The sequence below is a fragment of the Vidua macroura genome, chromosome W (genome assembly GCF_024509145.1).
Source record: "Vidua macroura isolate BioBank_ID:100142 chromosome W, ASM2450914v1, whole genome shotgun sequence".
Lineage (NCBI taxonomy): Eukaryota > Metazoa > Chordata > Aves > Passeriformes > Viduidae > Vidua > Vidua macroura.
In genome coordinates this window covers 215,295-234,485 of record NC_071610.1, presented here as the reverse complement: position 1 = coordinate 234,485, position 19,191 = coordinate 215,295, and the positions used below count along the sequence as shown (strand labels likewise).

At 43.4% G+C, this 19,191-nt stretch overlaps 1 protein-coding gene across 3 annotated transcripts in view; it reads left to right on the top strand.

Moving 5' to 3' along the window:
• The window catches only part of LOC128821375 (splicing regulatory glutamine/lysine-rich protein 1-like), a 69,615-nt gene that overhangs the window by 28,165 nt on the left and 22,259 nt on the right, over window positions 1-19,191 (top strand). For all 3 annotated transcript variants that reach the window (XM_054002361.1, XM_054002363.1, XM_054002362.1), the window contains 3 exons: window positions 1,963-2,077; window positions 13,246-13,365; window positions 17,565-18,071. In XM_054002361.1, the coding sequence (XP_053858336.1) occupies window positions 1,963-2,077; window positions 13,246-13,365; window positions 17,565-18,071 (742 nt within the window). The remainder of the gene's footprint in view (window positions 1-1,962; window positions 2,078-13,245; window positions 13,366-17,564; window positions 18,072-19,191) is intronic.

The window sequence follows — 19,191 nt, the reverse complement described above, 5'->3', positions numbered from 1 at the left end:
ACTTTCAAACACAGGAAAAGGGTATTCAGAGGTGAGCAACATGTATGTGGGAAAACAAAAGAAAAGAATCAAAATTGTTTTCATGCAACAAAGCAGTGGAATGAAGCGGACTTTATTTCATCATGCCTTATTTTCATATAGATGCTCACTGAATGTTTTCAAAAATGCTAAGTCAGTACTAAATATTTAATGTTGGTGCTTTTAAAGTTCAAAGTACTTACAAACTTAAAAAATGCTTTATATTTTGTTTTCTCTTCTAGCACCCATTAATACCATAGTTTCATGATCAGAGTGAGCTAGTGTGCTGCTGAAAGCAGCAATATTATGCTTTTCTTTGGCAGGTTAATTTTATCACTGTGCTGTGCTCTTTTTCATACTGCCTCAAGACTATATGCATCCTCATAGCAAATGGAATCAGAGAATGAATCTGGGATAAAACTTAACATATTGTAACAGACTTTCATTCAAATTGGTTCCCTGATCCCTGTTAACCCTGAAATGCCAGGTCAAGGAGGAAGGTGTCAGTGGCTCAAGTGGTTAAGCAGACACTTCAGTGCTGATTTATGCTGACTTAAAGTGATTACAACACCTCAATGTAAAGCTTGTTACACTTGCAGTTGAAATCCTCCCTCTTTTTTTATCAGCAAGATTTTGTCTTTCTTCTTACAAAAAGACACAGACATTAGCTTATGTGGGTTAGATAGCTGTTCTGGTTTGAAAGCAAAACCAGTGAGAGACTCCAAGTCAAACATACAATATTTTAGGAAAAGAAAAAAAAAAAACCAAAATACATGCAATAACACAAAAGAAAAACCACTGACAGAGTCAGAATACAACCTGACCCCCTTTTGGTCAGGGTGGTGGTAGCAGTCCAAATTGGAATGGCTGCAGTCCTCCTGGAGTGGCAGATGTGGTTCTGTCAGAGCAGTGATCCTGTAGAAGGGTGTAGTCTTCCTCTGAAGGTCCATTCGAAAGACCCAGCTGTTCCTCTGGGAATCCAGTGGAAAGGCTGAGTCTGGTGCCCCAGAAACTCAGATTATATCCAGTTAGGAATGCTTGGCTCCTCCCTCTGGGCGGAGCATCTCACAAGGGGATGCTGTAACTTTTATCAGTCATGCAGTGACATTCAATAGGCCATTAACAGCAGATGTCTCCCCGGGGGGGAGGATTGGTTTGTGCAAGAGATAAAGAAAACTGTCCAATTAAGAGAAGATAACTGCCACACCTCTAACAGATGGCAAGTAGAATACATCTTGCCTTGCAATCTAGGACAATAGTGGAGGGTCTTGAGGATTTTTTTTTGGGGGGGGGGTGGGGTACTTTCTGTCTTTTTTTAGAGTTGTGAGAAAAATAGTTCTAACATTTCCTCAGTGTTAAGCAGCAGAATGATAATCTTTTAAAGTCTGAACCAAAGTCTGCAGAGGTCACTGATAAGTTTTCTGTTGACTTCCTGGCTTTCGGAACAAACTTTTTACTCCCTTCTCTCCATCCCTTCCTCCCTCAAAACAGTGTTTGAGGAATAGAACTTCAGTATTTGTACAGTGGTTGGAATATTTAAAAGTATAAAAAGTGCTAATTATTATTTTCATTTTATGCTTGTTTTCAAAGCTCTGCCCTCTAAATTTATTCTTCTGAGGTTATTTTAAAAACTTTATTAAATTAAATTATATACCAGAGGAGAACCTGTTGTAATCTTGTGCATTGTGGCAGCAACATAAATCCCATTCCTAACAGAGCTGGCTGTTTATAATTGTTTGGTTTATGTGTACTGTTGCAGGGTGACTGCACTCAATGAGTATATACAATGACTTTATTGGATGTTTCTCAAGGATATTAACAAAGAAGGAAGATGTGCAAAGCATGGGCCCCTTGCAGTATATGTGTGATACATTACACTTGTTCCAGATTAACTGGGATCTTTCAATATCCTGAGCTTACATTGCAGTGTTTTCTTCCTCTCAGAGTCTGGAAAGAGCAGTGAAAGAAAAGGTGGTCGATCTCGTTCCCATTCTCGTTCAGAATCCAGGTCTAGCTCAAAATCCCAATCTAGAAGGAAAAGGTCTCACTCAAAACACAGGTAAATATATTTATTATTTTGGACTAAGAATTCATACTGGGGGTTTTTTGAGTGGTGGTGGTTGCTGAAATTTCTTACTGAGTTGTGAGACAAGTTTCCCTGTAGAGAAAATTAGTAACTTAAACTGACCTAGATAGAGTAACTAGGAAGTTTGTCTCTGAACAAATACTCTTTCCCTCTAAATGCTGCCTGTTTTCTTTATTATTTCCAGGTAAAACACACTAGAAGGTACTTTTTGTGCCATGTAGCATAACCATTTTTATGGTTTCATGGTACATTTTGTGCCATGTAGCATAATTTCATTTTGTAACCTTTGTCTTTTAAAAAGAAATAGTTATCTCTGTTTTGTGGATGGAACATTTAGTTTACTGTTAATGCCTTAAACAGACAGGCTGGATGGTTTTGCTAGTAGAAAATTGCTGTTGTCCTGAACTTCTAAACATCTAGTTAAAAAATGCTGTATTTTTATTAACTGTACTGTAAATGTAAAGTTGTATTTTTTAAGAGCCAGAAGAAAAAAGGCTTTAAGGGTAGTTTTTCATTCTTCAGATTTTTTTTGCTTTGCTAATTTCTTAAGTTGTAAAACAGGCTTTGAAATATAGGACAAATAAAATTACTAGATCGTCCATAAAGTTTACCCATTAAGATTTTTTTTCCATGAATGAGACAGTCTTTCTATGTAAGACTTATGAACACTTCCTGAAATGGTACAATGTCAGGAATGTCTTTTGATCATTTACATAATCAATCTAAAGATATTTGACTCCATTAAGTATAAAAAACCCCAATAAAACCTCAGTGTATTTGATAGCTTGCACTTTAAAAAGGTGAATGTTTTCAGTGTTGCAGCAACATTCTTTCATCCACTGTTTTTTCAACAGGGCAGCTAGAGTTCTTTCACATACAGAAAAGCTGGCCAGAGGGAATATACCACATCAGTTATACTACCAAACAAGCTATAAGTGTGCAGACTTCAGATTTCATAAAATCATAGAATAGTTTGGGTTGGAAGGGACCTTAGAGATCATCCAGTTCCGACTCTCCTGCCATTGGCCGGGACACCTTACATTAGACCAGGTTCCTCAAAGCCCCATCCAACCTGGCCTTGAACACTTCCAGGGATGGGGCATCCACAACTTCTCTGGGCATCCTGTTTCACCCTCACCACCCACACAGTAAAGAATTTCTTCCTAATATCTAATCTAAACCTACCTTCTTTCATTTTAAAGCCATTCCTCCTTGTTCTATCACCACATGCCCTTGTAAAAAATTCCTCCCCAGCTTTCTTGTAGGCCCCCTTTAGGTACCAGAAGGCTGCTATAAGGTCACCCTGTGTATCTGCGCGCTGCGGTCACAGGGAAGATGTTCTCCAGCCAGCTCACTCCCCGAGACCGATGGCCAGTCACGAGAGAGGCCGCCCCCGGATCTCTACTGAGTTCCCCCCGGGTGGCGGCGCTTACAGGGGCTCACAGCTCCCTGCAGCAGGCGGCTGTGGCGGGGGTAACACAGCAGCAACCCAGTATGAGAAACCAAGGCAAAGGAATAGAGAGGGATCACTTGTTTGAGTTCCAAGGAAGTTTTATTCCCCAGAGGATTCAGGGACAAATGACAATAACTGAGGGCAAAAAAACTGCTTTTAAGGAGAGGCGGGAATAAGGGGAGGACACAACCTTTTACCAATAGGAAGGCATTAGGGGAGGAGTGCAGGGTAAGGGCTATCCAATAGAAGCCAGCAAGGGGAAGGAGCAAACCCTGAACACCAATCTTGCTTTGAGGAGGGGATGAAGGACAGGGAACATTCCAGAAGGGAACAAAGGAGGTACAAGGAGACTGACAGGGGGATTGACATACACTTGGCGGGAAAATCCTGGGGTAAACAACTCAGGACTGAACCATTAGGGAAGCCAAATGGGGTACATGGAATGAACCATTACAAACTTATAACAAGGAATATTTAAAACCTACTACAGAAGAGCAAACTGTAAAATAACAGACTACCACAACCCTGGAGACTTCTCTTTTCCAGGCTGAACAGCCCAGCCTCAACTCTTTCAGTCTGTCTTCATAGGAGAGGTGTTCCAGCCCTCTAATCACCTTCATGGTCCTCCTCTGGACTCTCTCCAACAGGCCTATGTCCTTCCTGTGCTGGGGACCCCAGAGCTGGATGCAGTGCTCCAAGTGGGGTCTCACAAGAGCAGAGTAGAGGGGAAGAATTACCTCCCTCGACCTGTTGGCTATGCTCCTTTTGATGCAGCCTTTGATGCAGATTATTTTTGATATGGTTTGCTGTCTGTGCTGCAAGCACACATTGCTGAGACATTGTCATGGTTTGACGCTGGCCCAATGCCAGGCATCCATGTGAGTTGCTCACTCACCCTCCCCTGCCACAGCTGGGTAGAGGGAAAAAAAATTATCTAACTTCATGAGGGAGATAGGGACTGGGAGAAATATTTCAAGGGCAAAACAGGATCAACTTAAGGTTGCAAAGTGAATTTTATTACTAACAGAATCAGAGGAGGATAATGAGAAGTAAAATAAGCCTTTAAAACACCTCTTTGCCCCCCTGCTCCTCCCTCCTTCACACCAACAGCGCAGGGAGACAGGGCATGGGGGTTTTGGTTAGTTCATCACTGAGATTTTCTTCTTCTGCTCTAGGAGAGGAGTCCTTCCCCTGTGAGACCATGGGGTCCCTCCCACGGGAGACAGTTCTTCGTGAACTTCTCCGGCGTGGGTCCACTCTCACAAGCAGCAGCCATACCACACCTGCTGCAACGTGAACTCCCCCCACGGGAACACAGTCCTCCTAAAACTGCTGTGACATGGCTCTCTTTCCATGGGGTGCAGTCCTCCAAGGACAGGCTGCTCCAGCCTGGAAGCAGGGGCCCCCTCTCTCCACCGGGTCTCCCACTGGATCACAGCCTCCAGGCATCTACCTGCTCTGGCACGGGCACCTCCCCCACGGGCTGCGGGTGGATCTCTCTGCATCCCCTGTGGACCCATGGACTGCAGGGGGACAACCTGCTTCACCATGGTCTTCACCACAGCCTGCAGAGGAATCTCATCTCCAGCGCCTGGAGCACCTCCTCCCCCTCCTTCTCCACTGACCTTGGTGTCGCCATGTTGTTTTCCCTCACATATTCTCACCTCCTCCTCTTCTCTAACTGCAAGCAAAAACTTGTGACTTTTGTTTTGATTTTCTTCCTAAATATGTAATCACAGAGGCTTTACCAACCTCTCTCATTGGCCCAGTTTTGGCCAGCAGCATGTCCATCTTCAGAGCCATCAGCCATTGCCTCTGTTGGACATGGTGGGAAGCTTCTAGCAGCTTCTCACAGGAGCCACCTTTGTGGCCCCCCTGCTGCTAAAAACCACGCCATGCTAAACCAATACATACATATCAAGCTTCTTGTCCACCAATACCCCCAAGTCCTTCTCCCCATAGCTGCTCACAATCCGTTCTTCACTCAGCCTTTACTTGTGCTTGGGATTGCCCCGACCCAGGTGCAGGACCTTGCACTTGGCCTTGTTGAACTTCATGAAGTTTTTACAGGCCCACCTCTCAAGCCTGTCAGGGCCCCTTTGGTTGGCATCCGTTCCATCCAATGTGTTGACTGCACCATATAGTTTGATGTCGTCAGCAAACTTGCTAAGAGTGCACTCAATCTCACTGTCCATGTCACCAACAAAGATGTTAAACAGTGCCAGTCCCAATACTGACTCCTGAGGATCACCACTGGTCACTGCTCTCCACTTGGACATTGAGCTGTTGACTGCAACTCTTTGAGTGTGATCATCCAGCCAATTCCTTATCCATCAAATGGTCCATTGTCACATCATAGAATCAGAGAATCAAAGAATCACAGAATCACAGAATATGCTGAGTTGGAAATGACCCACAAGGATCACTGAGTCCAACTCCAGGCCCTGCTCAGCACCATCCCAAAGAACCACACCATGTGCCTGAGAGTATTGTCCAAAAGCTTCTTCTCCAAACTCTGTCAGGCTTGGGGCTGTGACCACTTCCCTGGGGAGCCTGTTCCAGGGTCCAACCACCCTCTAGGTAAAGAACCTTTCTCTAATATCCAACCTAAACCTGCCCTGACAAAACTTCAGGCTATTTCCTCGGGTCCTGTCACTGGTCACCACAGAGAAGTGATCAGTGTCTGTCCCTCCTCTTCCCCTCACAAGGAAGTTGTAGACTGTGATGAGATCTCCCCTCAGTCTCCTCCAGGCTGAACAGACCAAGTGACCTCAGCCACTCCTCACAGAGCTTCCCCTCAAGGCCCTTCACCATTTTTTTTGCCCTCCTTTGGATGCTCTCTAATAGCTTCATATCTTTCTTGTATTGTGGTGCCCAAAGCTGCATACAATATTCAAGATGAGGTCACACCAGTACTAAGCAGAGCGGGACAATCACCTCCCTTGACTGGCTGGTGATGCTTTGCCTGATGCACCCCAGGACACGATTGGCTCTCCTGGCTGGCAGGGCACACTGCTGACTCATATTCAACTTTCTGTTGACCAGAACCCCCAGGTCCCTATCCTTTGCACTGCTTTCCAGCATCTCATTCCCCAGTCTGTACATAAATCCAGGGTTGCCCCATCCCAGGTGCAGAATCTGTCACTTTCCCTTGTTAAACTTCATGCATCTGGTGATTGCCCAGTCCTCTAATTTGTCAAGGTCTCTCTGCAGGGCCTCCCCACCTTTGAGGGAGTCAACGGCTCCTCCCAGTTTTGTATTATCTGCAAACTTGCTTAGTATCCTTTTGAGTCCTGCTTTCAAGTAATTTATGGAGATATTGAAGAGCATAGGGCTAAGATGGAGCCCTGAGGAATCCCACTAGTGACAGGTTGCCAGTCTGATGTCACCCTATTCATTATAACTCTCTGTACTCGACCTGTGAGCCAGTTGCTCACCCATCACACGACGTGTTTATCCAGCTGTGTGCTGGACATTTTGTCCAGAAGGATTCTGTGAGAGACAGTATTAAAAGCTCTACTGAAATCCAAAAAGATGACATCAACTGTCTTCTCTTGATCAATGAGGTGGGTTACCTTGTCAAAAAAGGAAATCAAGTTTGATAAGCAGGACTTTCCTGTCATGAAGCCATGCTGGCTGTGACCGATGACTGCATTGTCTTTTGGGTGTTTTTCAATACCTCCCAGAATAATCTTCATAACTTTACCAGGCACTGAAGTGAGACTAACAGGCCTGTAGTTTTTGTGGTCCTTCTTCCTGCCCTTGATAATCAGGACAATGTTCGGCAGCTTTCAGTCAGCTGAGACCTTTCCAGATTCCCAAGACCACTCAAAAATCATCGAGAGAGTTTTTGTGATGACATCAGCCAGTTCCTTGAGGATTCTTGGATGAATCCCATCAGGCCCCATAGATTTGTAGGGATCTAGCTGGAGCAGCAGATCCCACACAATTTCAGGGTTGACTAGGAGTAGATCATTCTCACAGTCATGGTCCTCCAGCTCAGGACATGGAGACCCCCTTGGTCCATCATCTGTGTTGATGACATAGGCAGAGAATGTGTTAAACACCTCTGCCTTGTCCATGTCCCTGTTTGTGAGGTGACCATCCTCATCCTGTAACAGGCCGATGTTATTTTTACACTGCCTATTGCTATTATTATATTTGAAAAAACTCCTTTTATCATCCCCCACAGTTCTGGCAGCTTCAACTCCAGTTGGGCTTTACCATACAGATTTTCTCCTTACAGTGTTGAGCAGCATCTCTGTATTCTTCCCATGTTACCTGACCTTGCTTCCACCCAGCATACACCTTCCTGTTTTGCCTTATTTTTAAGAGAAGATTCCTGTTCACCCAAGTTGGCCTTCTGCCTGGCCTGATTGACTTCTTACATTTAGGAATTGCCTGCTCCTGGTGACCTTAGGAGGTGATGCTTAAAAAGTGACCAGCACTGATGGACCCCAGCACCTACAAAAACATTTTTTCCAAGGGACCTTTGTACAAGTCCAGGTAGATGACATCAGTCACTCTTCCTTCATCCACCACTGCTGTATCCCCATTGTAGAAGGCCACTAAATTTGTCAGGCACAATCTGCTCTGGCTGTCAGCAATCATCTCCTTATTTTCCAGTGCCTGTGTTTTGTAATAATGTTACACAGTAAGTGTTATATAATGGCATCAAAACACTGGGTACCTTTTTAATGCAAGAACAATAATTTGTTCAATTATTTATTGCTTATCTTCTCTAACTCAGGAGATAACAAAAACAGTCTTTGTTTTGTGTAACTGCAGTAATCAGTGCTATTTTGTACTGACGCAAATCTAACTGATTTTTAGGAGATAAATTTGGATTTATTTGTCTTGCAGAAAATCTGTGGTTTAAACAATTGCTGATAGCTATATATATATATATATTTATTTAAGTGATTTTACCTATATATTTAAGTGATTTTACCACTGTTACTGTCAGTTTTGAGAATGTGCTGTGTTGTGGTTTAACCCCAGGCAGGAACTAAGTACCATGCAACCACTTGTTCACTTCCACCCCTCCTTCCCTGGTGGGATGGGGAGGAGAATCAGAAAAATATAAAATCCATGGCTGAGATAAAAAAAGTAAAATGTAAAAATAATGCTAACAAAACCAACAATAATTTTAAAATGTAATTACAATAAGAGGGAGACAGAGGAATAAAACCCAAGTGAAACAAGTGATGCACGATACAATTGCTCACCATCTGCTGACCCATGCCCAGCCTGTCCCCAAGCACTGACTGGTGGCTTATGGCCAACTCCCCCCAGTTTGTATACTGAACATGATGTTCCATGGTATGGAAAATCCCTTTGGCCAGTTCAGGTCAGCTGTCCTGGCTATGCTCCCTCATGGTTTATTGTGCACCTCTTCACTGGCAGAGCATGAGACACTGAAGAAGCCCTTGTCTTAGAGTAAGCATTACTTAGCAACAACTAAACATCAGTGTGTTATCAACATTATTCTCATACTGAATACAAACCACAGCACTGTACCAGCTACTGAGAAGAAAATGAACTCTGTCTCACCTGAAACCAGAACTGTATACACCCCTTATTCCACACTATGTCATGCCAGGTCCCTGTTACAAATGGAGATGAGAGTTTAGACAAGTCCTGTCTTTGACTCAGATTTCTGGTAGTAGCTCTTTTTGAGGTGGCCTGCACCCCAAATGGTTCTCGCTCCCAAGTTCTTAAGAATGGACAATTAAGTATATTTTTAAATGAATTATTTATTAACAGACATAAGTCTTTAAACAGACTACTTACTACACAGGATAAAACAAAAAGAACTACTAGTAGATAAAATACAGTGCATGATAAAAGGTACCTATATTAAAGCTAGTGAAGAAATAGTATAGGTTAGGAGTCAATGTAGCTTACCACCAAATTGATGATGGAGTACACATAGAATGCTTTCACTCAATTCCTGGGAAAGTAACCACAAAGTTTGCATCCAAACTTCGAAGAGAAGTCCTACATGTTTCCAGGGTGTGTGTAGGAGACTTATGACTTCATGAAAGTTTGTGTAGTTTTTATAGTTTGTAAAGTGAATTGTCTGTCAGTCAGAAATTCCAGCTTATCTCCCTACATCCTGCTCTCAAGGCAAGATGTTTATTGTATCCCATCTGGTGTCAGAGGTAACTCCTTACTGGACAAGCCTTTGTTATCTCACCAATTCATGTGAGGGGGAGAATGCCTGGAGCTATTGCACCAGCTGATGGATAGAACAGATAAGCTCTTCTGTGGTAGGGGGGAAGACTTATGTACATTCAGGTTCCTCAGGTGGTCATGGACTTGATCTTCTCTTACAGTGGGAAGGACTTTGCTCCCCCAGTCCCCATTCTGCTGTCCATCCACTCAAGAGGTGTGGGAAGAGAGGTTGCCATTGAAGACTGAGGCAAAGGAGTTGTCAAGCACCTCAGCCTTCTCTTCATCCATTGTTACCAGTTTACCAGTGTTGTTTATTGGGGGGTTACACATTCTTTGACCTTCCCTTTCTGGTTGACATAACTGTAGAAGCCCTCTCTGTTGTTCTTTGTGTCCTTTGCCAGGTTCAGTTCCAGCTTCACCTTGGTCTTCCTCACCCTATCCCTACACAACTGTACTTTGTCTCTATATTCTTCCCAGGTCACCTGTCCTAACTTCAACTGTCTATGCATTTGCTTATTTCCCTTTAGTTTGACCAACCATGCTGGTCTCTTGCCTTCCTTGCCTGATTTCTTTTTCCCGGGGATCACTAGCTCTTGCACTCTATGGATGGTTTCTTTAAATGTCTGCCAGGTCTGTTCCACTCCCTTGTGCCTGAGGACAGTCTCCCAGGAGATCCCACTGACTCTCTCCCTGAAGAGCTGTAAGTTTGCTTTCCTAAAGTTCAGGGGCCTAACTGCTCCTTACCTAACCCATATCCCTCAGGACTATGAACTCCACCAGAGCATGATCACTGCAGCCCTGGCTACCTCTAATGTTGATGTCCCCAATTAGCTCAGTTACGTTAGTGACCAACAGATCCAGTATTGCATCCCCTCTGGTAGGGCTATTACCTGGCTCAAGAAGTTATCCTCCATGCATTCCAGGAGTCTCTTGGATTGCCTACAGCTTGCTGTGCTACTTTCCCATCAGATATTAGTGTCACAGGTGGAGTGGGAGCTTCAGACAAAGTTTATTAGAGAAGTCTTCCCACTGAGTCACAAGGTGCAGAAACGACTGCCTTGCTTTCTAAACTCCTTCTCAGAGAGGAGCCTGAGTGTGGCTGGATCCAATCTTAGCCCCAGACTTTGTCAACGGTTTAAGTCTAAAAAGTTATAAAGGTGTAATTGAACCTATGTGCAACTTTGTCCTGTGGGATTAAGGATGGCAAACCAGATATATAGATATAGATATATATAAATGAATGATTTATTATGATAAATTATTAGACAAAAAGATCTAAACCAGAATTATTTACTACAGAGTATAGAAGCTAAAACTACTAGTATAATATAGTGTACTATATTGAAGCAATTATATTAAAGCTACCAAACCCACCCAATTTTTAAGTAGAGATTGATGTTACTGACCCATACCAACAACTCTGGGCTCTTTCTTTCAGCCTCAAGGAGTAACCTTGAGGGGAGCCCTCACCCAAGGGAGGAATCTTCATACACTCTCCAAGAAAGGGTGTGTTAGAAGAACCTGCCATTTGAAAGTGGGACTGAACTTTTATAGTATAAAGTGATTGACTGTCAGTTATATGTCTCCAGGTCAACTGTGCCAGCTTAGCATTTTTAGCTAAGGATACTTTACCATATCTGCTACATCTTCACCTCCATATCAGGATGCTTAACTTTGGGATTGATGAGTCAGACTGACTGTAGCATAATTCAACACCAAAAGCAGCATGATATCCCCCTCTTAGTTCACCACTGATAGCTTTGAAAAATAGGGCATTGTTCGAGATGTTTTACCTGCTCATGGCTGTTCTTCAGAGACAGCTCTTCACACTCAATCTGCTTCTTGATGTAGAAGGCAACCCATCTGCCTCTCCTTCCTCCCCCGTTTCTTATGAACAGCTTTTAGCCATAGATAGCCACACTCCAGTCATGGGATTCATCCTACCAAGTTTCAGTAATGGCAACAAGGTCGTAGCTTTCTAGCAGCATGGTGGCTTCTAATGCCTCCTGTTTGTTGCCCATGCTGTGTACATTGGTGTAGAGGCACCTCAGCTGGGCTTTTAGGTGTGTTGCCTTCCTAGAAGAAGACCCCTTAATTCAAGATAATTTTCTGGTGTTTCCCTGTTGGCTTTTATTAGCTTAGGAGTCCATGGCTTGTCCCTGTAAGACTGCAAGTGTGTTCCAGTGTGGCCAGCACACTTCAGAGCCAGCGAGGTCTAGATGCACTACAGCTGGGCTATTGATTTCACCCCCAGCACTGTCATGCTGCCCCTTAACTCATCTCTGCCAAGCCTGGTCTTTTCCCCTCTCTCCTTCAAACCTAGTTTAAAGCCCTCTCAATCAGCCCTGCCAACTCACAGACTAGATTCCTTTTGCCCTTGCTAGACAGGTGAACCCCATCTGTTTCCAGCAGGCCTGGTGTTGTATAAACCACCTCATGATCAAAAAAGACGAAATTCCACTGATGGCACTGATCTTTGAGACACGTGTTGACTAGGTGGGTTCTCCTGTTCTTTTTGGCATTCTTCCCTGCTACTGAAGGAATTGAGGAAAACACCACCTCTGCTCCTGTCCCTTCAACCAGTTGCCCCAATGCTTTGAAGTCCGTTTTGATTGCCCTAGGACTTTTCTCAGCAACCTCGTCACTGCCAACCTGGGCACCCAGCAATGGGGAATAATCAGAGGGCTGAATCAGTCCAAGGAGTCTTCTGGTAATATTCGTTACCCAGGCCCCAGGGAGGCAGCAGACTTCCCTGTGGGATGGGTCCAGTTGGCATACCAGGTCCTCGGTTCCCACTACAATTACCCTTCTTTCTTTCTTAACACCCGTAGTTGGGATCTGTCTGGTTGACTGACTTGTTCTGGTCAGCCCCCTAGATAGATCTTCATCTCCACTATTATCTGCCTGATCCTCGAGTTCTAGAGCTTCATACATATTCTGTAAGGGCACCTGGGAATGCAAGGGAGGCTGGAAGGGGATTCTCCTACCTCCCAAGCAGGGACCTGTTTCCATTCCCCTCCCCCCCATTTTTTAGGTCTCCTTCTGTCTGATGGTGAGAGGGTCAGGGCTTCTCCGACTCTTGCTGAGCTTCCATCCACTGCATTTTTTTCAGGGATGGAAGGGTGTGACTCCACCAATCTATTTCTCTCTCACACTCCCTGATACTCTTCAGCCTCTCCACTTCCTCTTTAAGCTCTGCCACCAGGCAGAGCAGATCATCCACCTGGTCACACAGCACGTAGGTGTTGTCTCTGCTGTCATCCGATGTTACCAGGAGTACATGAGTATTACTTAAATGGTGCATTGTTTCAAAGGAGAGCATATGCACCTGGTGAAGCTTAAAGTATCCATTTTTACAAAAATGTTGATAGGCAGTATATTACTGAGGTGTAACTATATAATTTTATGTAGTGAGGCAAGATTTATATGCATTTTTTTTTCCTTCTTGGTTGACCTAATTTTTATGAAGTTTCAATATTAAAGTATTTTTCTTCTGGTATTATTCATATAGAAGTAGGTCTGGCAACAGATCACTTTCAAGACAAAAGGACAGACGAAGATCCAGAAGTCCCCTGAAAAAACGGTCTAGATCTAGGGAAAGGTGGAGATCAAGAAGTCGCTCTCATTCTCGGTGAGTTCCATTCCTTAGAAATTATACTGTTCATCTTAGCACATAGTACAAAGTTTTTGAAAACAATCTAACAAACCTTTTAGGTGATGGCAAATGAAGGAATCGCTAAATGCTTTAGCCTGTCCTAAGGCTTTGTTTGTGGAACAAAAGAATAGAAAGAAAGGGTTTTTTGTGCTCAGTGTACAGGTTTTGTCTGTGATATAGTTAATTTTTTTCATAGTAGTTCATGTGGTGCCTTCAGGGGTTAAACCACAACCCTGAGGTACCTAAACTTTGATACCAGTCTAGTCTGCATTTATACCAACATCAAGCTGATTGAAAGTAGGTAACTTAATTGTCAGACTTTAACCAATGAATTAGGTATGTTCTGTGTAGCCTGTGATACAAAAATGTGGATGATGCTTCTTCAGCCTTGTCAGCAGTTATACTTTGGATTCAAGCTGAACTTGATCCTGCATTCTGAGAACATGTATAAAGCTTTTGTGCACGAGATTGTCATGCTGGCACATGTGACCCCGGGACCGGGTCAGCCGGGAGCGTGGCAATAAATAAAAGGACGGGTGCAATGGATTTGCCTGGAAAATAAGAACCTTTAATAATGCACGTAAATAACAAACATGGAGAAGCCATGCACAGTACAAGAGGCAGGATCCAAAGACCTAACAATGGGGCGCACAGAACCTTATATAACTTTATCTGAGGGGCAGGGCTGAGGGGACAGGATCCAACCAGGGTAGAGAACAAAACATGACTAAATAAGGAAACTGTAGTAAACCAATCAGAGGGTAGGGTTCAGGACATGGCCTTATATGGAATGGCTTACTTTGCATAAGTATTCCCATCATTCCATGCTCATTCCATGCTACTCACCCTAACTTAACAAGATGTTTTCCATGGCCTAAGGTTAATGCTTTCTGAGTAAGCCAGTGGGGCCATTCTGCTGTTCATCCCAACCAGACCCACTCCAACACGAGATTATTTTTTTGGTCTTTGGCTATTTCATATTGGCCATACACTACTGTAAGCACAAATGTATATGTCTATTATGTAACATATTTACATTTCAGCATCTAATACACCTATATTTTGCCTAGTCCATTAATTTTTAAGTCTGATTATCTAATTATTGAACTGTGAAATTCCAACAAAATAATTCCTTTATCTCCTTGGATGATAATGTAACTTTCTGAGGGGTAAAATAGTGAATATTCACAAAAGTGACTGTAAAAGTAGCTTAATGAATAGAACCCTTGGTACTTTTCTTTCTGTTTCATCTCTTTAATCCCCCTGACTCATTTAAAGGGAGCTTCATACTTAGGTTGTCCAGTTGTTTTCTGAGGAAAAAAGTTTTGTGGTAAATAGAACTGCAGATCTGTGGACCTCAGTGGGAACAGTTAGGAGGTAGGCTACATAGCTGGGCTTCATTGATGGATCCTTTTGACTCTGTTGCTGTCTGGAGCTTCTTGAGATATCTGCTCACTGGAAGGGCCAAATCCAATCTCTGTGATAAATTGCTAGAAGGTGCTTCTTGGGTCATTGTGAGACCCCTTGCTATTGCTGGGACTGTGTGCTGTTTCATCTTAATGATCTTACAATTCGTATGTGAGACATCCAAAGAGGTATTTGCCAAAACCTGATGGGAACCAAAGTCTTCAGGTCACAGACTGTGAAACAAGCCTACTATTTATTAGTAGCTAAACACTTGTTCCAATGAAAAAAGGTGGGGGTTGTGTTTATAAATATCCTAGAGGCAGGTCTAGGAGTCATGTGTCTCCTTTGTTAGAAAGATGGTTTGGGGTCTCATGCTTCCAAATAATCCTTTACCAAAATGTAATCTTTCAGTGTCTTGGTTTGAAAGACAGGTGTCTGCCAAGGAGGGTGGGAAGCTCCCTTGGAATGGAAAAGTTGACCCCCTTCCCTCCAAATTATTATAACTTTGAAATTAAGGGGCTTTCAGGCAAAGATATGGGAAAAGGAATAACAGTTCTTTACTAGTATGTATATGTATAACAAGGCAAACAAACAACAATAACTATGGCAGCAACAACAAACAAAACCAGAAACCCAGTAACAGCCTTCTTTCAGCTGTCAAGCACTTTCCCCTTTGGTGTAGTTATGGTCACAGCCAGCAGGGATGCTGTTGGCTCCCGGCTGGGCAGGGCAGGTGCGAGGATTCCCTCACAGTTGCAGGGGGGCGCTGTGGCATGAGTTCAGCTGCATCTCTCATGTGGTGATGGCAGGCGTGCAGATGGTGAAATGGACTGTAGTAGGAACCTCAGAGCAGTGGCTGGGACGGCAGGGCCTGCCTCACTTGGGGGTAGCAAGCAAAATGTAGCAGACACTCCGGGGCCGTGCCCAAAACTGTGGGGTGTTCAGGTGTTGGGTTACAGTGTAGCAAGAAGTCCTGAAGCAGCAGCAGAGAGCAGCAGGGCTGGGTGAGGGATTGCTCCCTGTGGTAGCTCACTGGCCATGGCTGGTCCCTGGGTCAGGCTGCGTGGGGCAGGGGGCAGCCCCCGGAGGGGAACGGGGTGGTCCCGGGTCCCAGCATGGCACACACTGGCTCTGGGCTCCCAAACAGCAGAGAAGCAGAGAAGCAAGCCAGTAAGCTCCAGTCACAGTGCCAAAGGGAAAGGGAAAAAAAAAAAATGGGCAAAAGCCAAACGGCAACTGTATCTCTCAGAGAGATCCCACCACGTGGCAGTGGAGACCAAATTGCCCCACCAGAAGAGGAAGCAACCACTCCTTGCCCCCCAACTCTCACAGGAAATCTTGGGCTGGCTCCCACCCATCGCGATACTCCCAGAGCTGAGGGGAGGGGGTGGGGGAGTCAGTGACCACCCCGGGATGCAAAACAAAAAAACAAAACCAAAAGAACCATCCCCGAGACATCCAGCCAAAGCTGTGATCTAACTGTGTGCACTTCTGGGCTCCATAATGTAAAAAAGATATAAACCTATTGGAGAACATCCAAAGGAGGGCTATGAAGATGATGAAGGCTCTAGAGGGGAAGCCATACAAGGAGCAGCTGAGGTCACTTGGCTTGTTCAGCCAGGAGAAGAGGAGACTGAGGGAAGACTTCATCATCATCTACGGTTTGCTCACAAAGCAGAGGGGCAGGCACTGATCTTTTCTGTCTGGTGGCCAGTGACAGGACCCAAGGGAACATCATGAAGCGGTGTCAGGGGAGGTTTAGGTTAGATATTAGAAAAAGGTTCTTCACCCAGAGGGTGGTTGGGCACTGGAACAGGGTTCCCAGGGAAGTGGTCACAGCACTAAGCCTGTCAGAGTTCAAGCATTTGGACAATGCTCTCAGGCACATGGTGTGATTCTTGGGGATGGTGCTGTGCAGGGCCAGGAGCTGGATTTTGATAATCCTTGAGGATCTCTTCCAACTCAGCATATTCTATAATTTTATGATTAATTAATTTTTATTTGGCTTGTCTACTAGAACATCCAGTGGATTTTTTTCTCACTGTTTTTATGAACATGTATCATTCTCCCTATCACAAAGAAGCTGACTTGTTCTCTTACCTTGCTTCTGCTTTTATGGTCTTACTTATTTTTCAATAATTTTCTAATTCATAATGGCATTACAGATAGTTGAATTGTCTTGGTTGAGTTTTTGCCTTACATTTACCTTTTGAGGGAATGTGGTGAAATTTTATCCCAGTTTTTTTGTTTCTGTGTATTAAATGATGTTGGATTTCCAAGCAGTTAAAATATATTTATGTGAGACAACACCGTAGATAAAGACTTCAGTCCAGTCAGCGGTCATTATTCACATGGAGGTGGTTAATCTGCAGTCCATTTTACATGTACACCTATTTAGTAAAGAATGGATTTACAAATTGTAGAGTTTGTCTCACTCCTGATAAAATGTAGAAAATTTATGTATGTATGGTAACGTAGCTGTGAGGTGAAAAGACATTCTTTCAAAGTGTAATGATGTCACTTTGACAATCACAGTTTAATTTGATTTTTGCCCCCTCTTCCTCAATTTGGTTTCCAATTTTTTCCTATCTATATAGCTTCTCCCACATGGTGAACAGGGGTGACAAATGAAAATTTTGAATCATTCCTATTTTTCAACAGAAACATATATTTTATCTTGAACAATTAATGTATGCTAAAGAGTTAGTTGTAATTTTTATTGGAAAGATCAAATATTAATTAATGGATTTGTGTTTGGCTTTTCACAGGGACAAAAAAAGAGACAAAGAAAAGGTCAAGGAAAAAGAAAAGGCCAAAGAAAAGGAGAGAGACCAAGACAAAGAGAAGGAGAGAAACTGGGACAAAGAAAAGGAAAGAGAGCAAGATAAAGAGAGACACAGGGATAAGGACAAGGAGAAGGACCAGGAGAAAGAACAGCATAAAGATCGAGAAAGAGTTAGAGACAAGGATAGGGATAGAGACAGGGACAAGGACAGGGAAAAAAACAAGGAGAAGGAAAAAGACAGAGAAGAGGTAGACCAGAACAAGGAAAAATATGATGTTACGAAAGAGGGGGAAAAGGATAGAGAGAAGATTAAGGACAAGGAGGGAGATAAGGACAGAAGGGAAAAAGGAGACAAAGAAAAGGAGAAAGATGAGAAGAAAGAGAAGGAGCAAGAAAGAGAAAAAGAGAGACATGATAAAAAAAAGAAAGAGAAGAGATCCAGAACACCCCCAAGAATCTATAGCTCTTCAAGATCTCATAGCTCCAGCAGGTTTGTTTAGAATTTTTTTATGCTTTTTTGAACTTGTCAGTACAGTGATGCACCATGTAAAATGCACATCCTAATTTTTATGTATTGGTATCACCATTCCACTTACTAATTCAATTTGTATTCTTGTGTTTTTTAGATTTCCCCATTAAATAAAATCCATTCCAAAGAGCTCTATATGATGCTTGATAGAAAAGAGTTTATTGTTGGGCAACTGATACTTGCCTTTCACATTACTGCATAGTATAGTCCTTGAGGACAGTAAGTAGATGGTTCTTATGCCATTTCACTGTGTTGGAGCCATCCAAAACTTATGGTAGAGGGACATTAAACACCATCTTTGTCCTAATGAAAGTTTGAGTCACTGGTACATAGTTTCTTCATTACTTACATACTGTACAATGTTGGTCTGTAACAGAATTTGTTGGGCTTATGAACAGTTGGGTGGTATTATTTGCCACTTGGCAACCTTAAGGATGGCGAGCAATACATTTTCTTGGCTGGATGGCTGAAGAGCAGGAAGCAAGCATGTTATTTGGCTGACTAACCATTCAGAAAGGGAATGTATGTATCTCAGTTGAAAAATAAGGATGTGTTCTGGTTTGAAAGCAAAACCAGTGAGTAACTCCAAGTCAGAAATACAATTTATTAGGAAAAGGGAAAAAAAAAAAACCAACAACAAAATGCATGCAATAATACAAAAGAAAAACCACTGACAGAGTCAGAATACAACCTGGCACCCTGCTAGTTAGGGTGGTGGTAGCAGTCCAGATGAAATGGTCTTGTTGAAGTGGTGGTTCTGTGGAAACAATCTGGTAGCTCTTGTCCTCTGGAAACCAGTGGGTAAGGGTTGCCATTCCTACGGGAATCCAGTGGAAAGAACTGACTGCTCTGTCCCAAAACCCAGATTATATCTAGGTGGGGATGCTTAGCTCCTTCCCCCTGGGTGGAGCATCTCACAATGGACTGATGTCATTCTGAGTCATGCGCTGGGTCCTTGATTACCCGTTAAACAGAAATGGCTCCCGGAGAGAGTTATCACTGAGTCATGTGGCAAGACATTGATGGGCCCATTAACAGGAGATAAAGGAAAAAAACAATGCCCCTCCTGGTTTCAACAGCT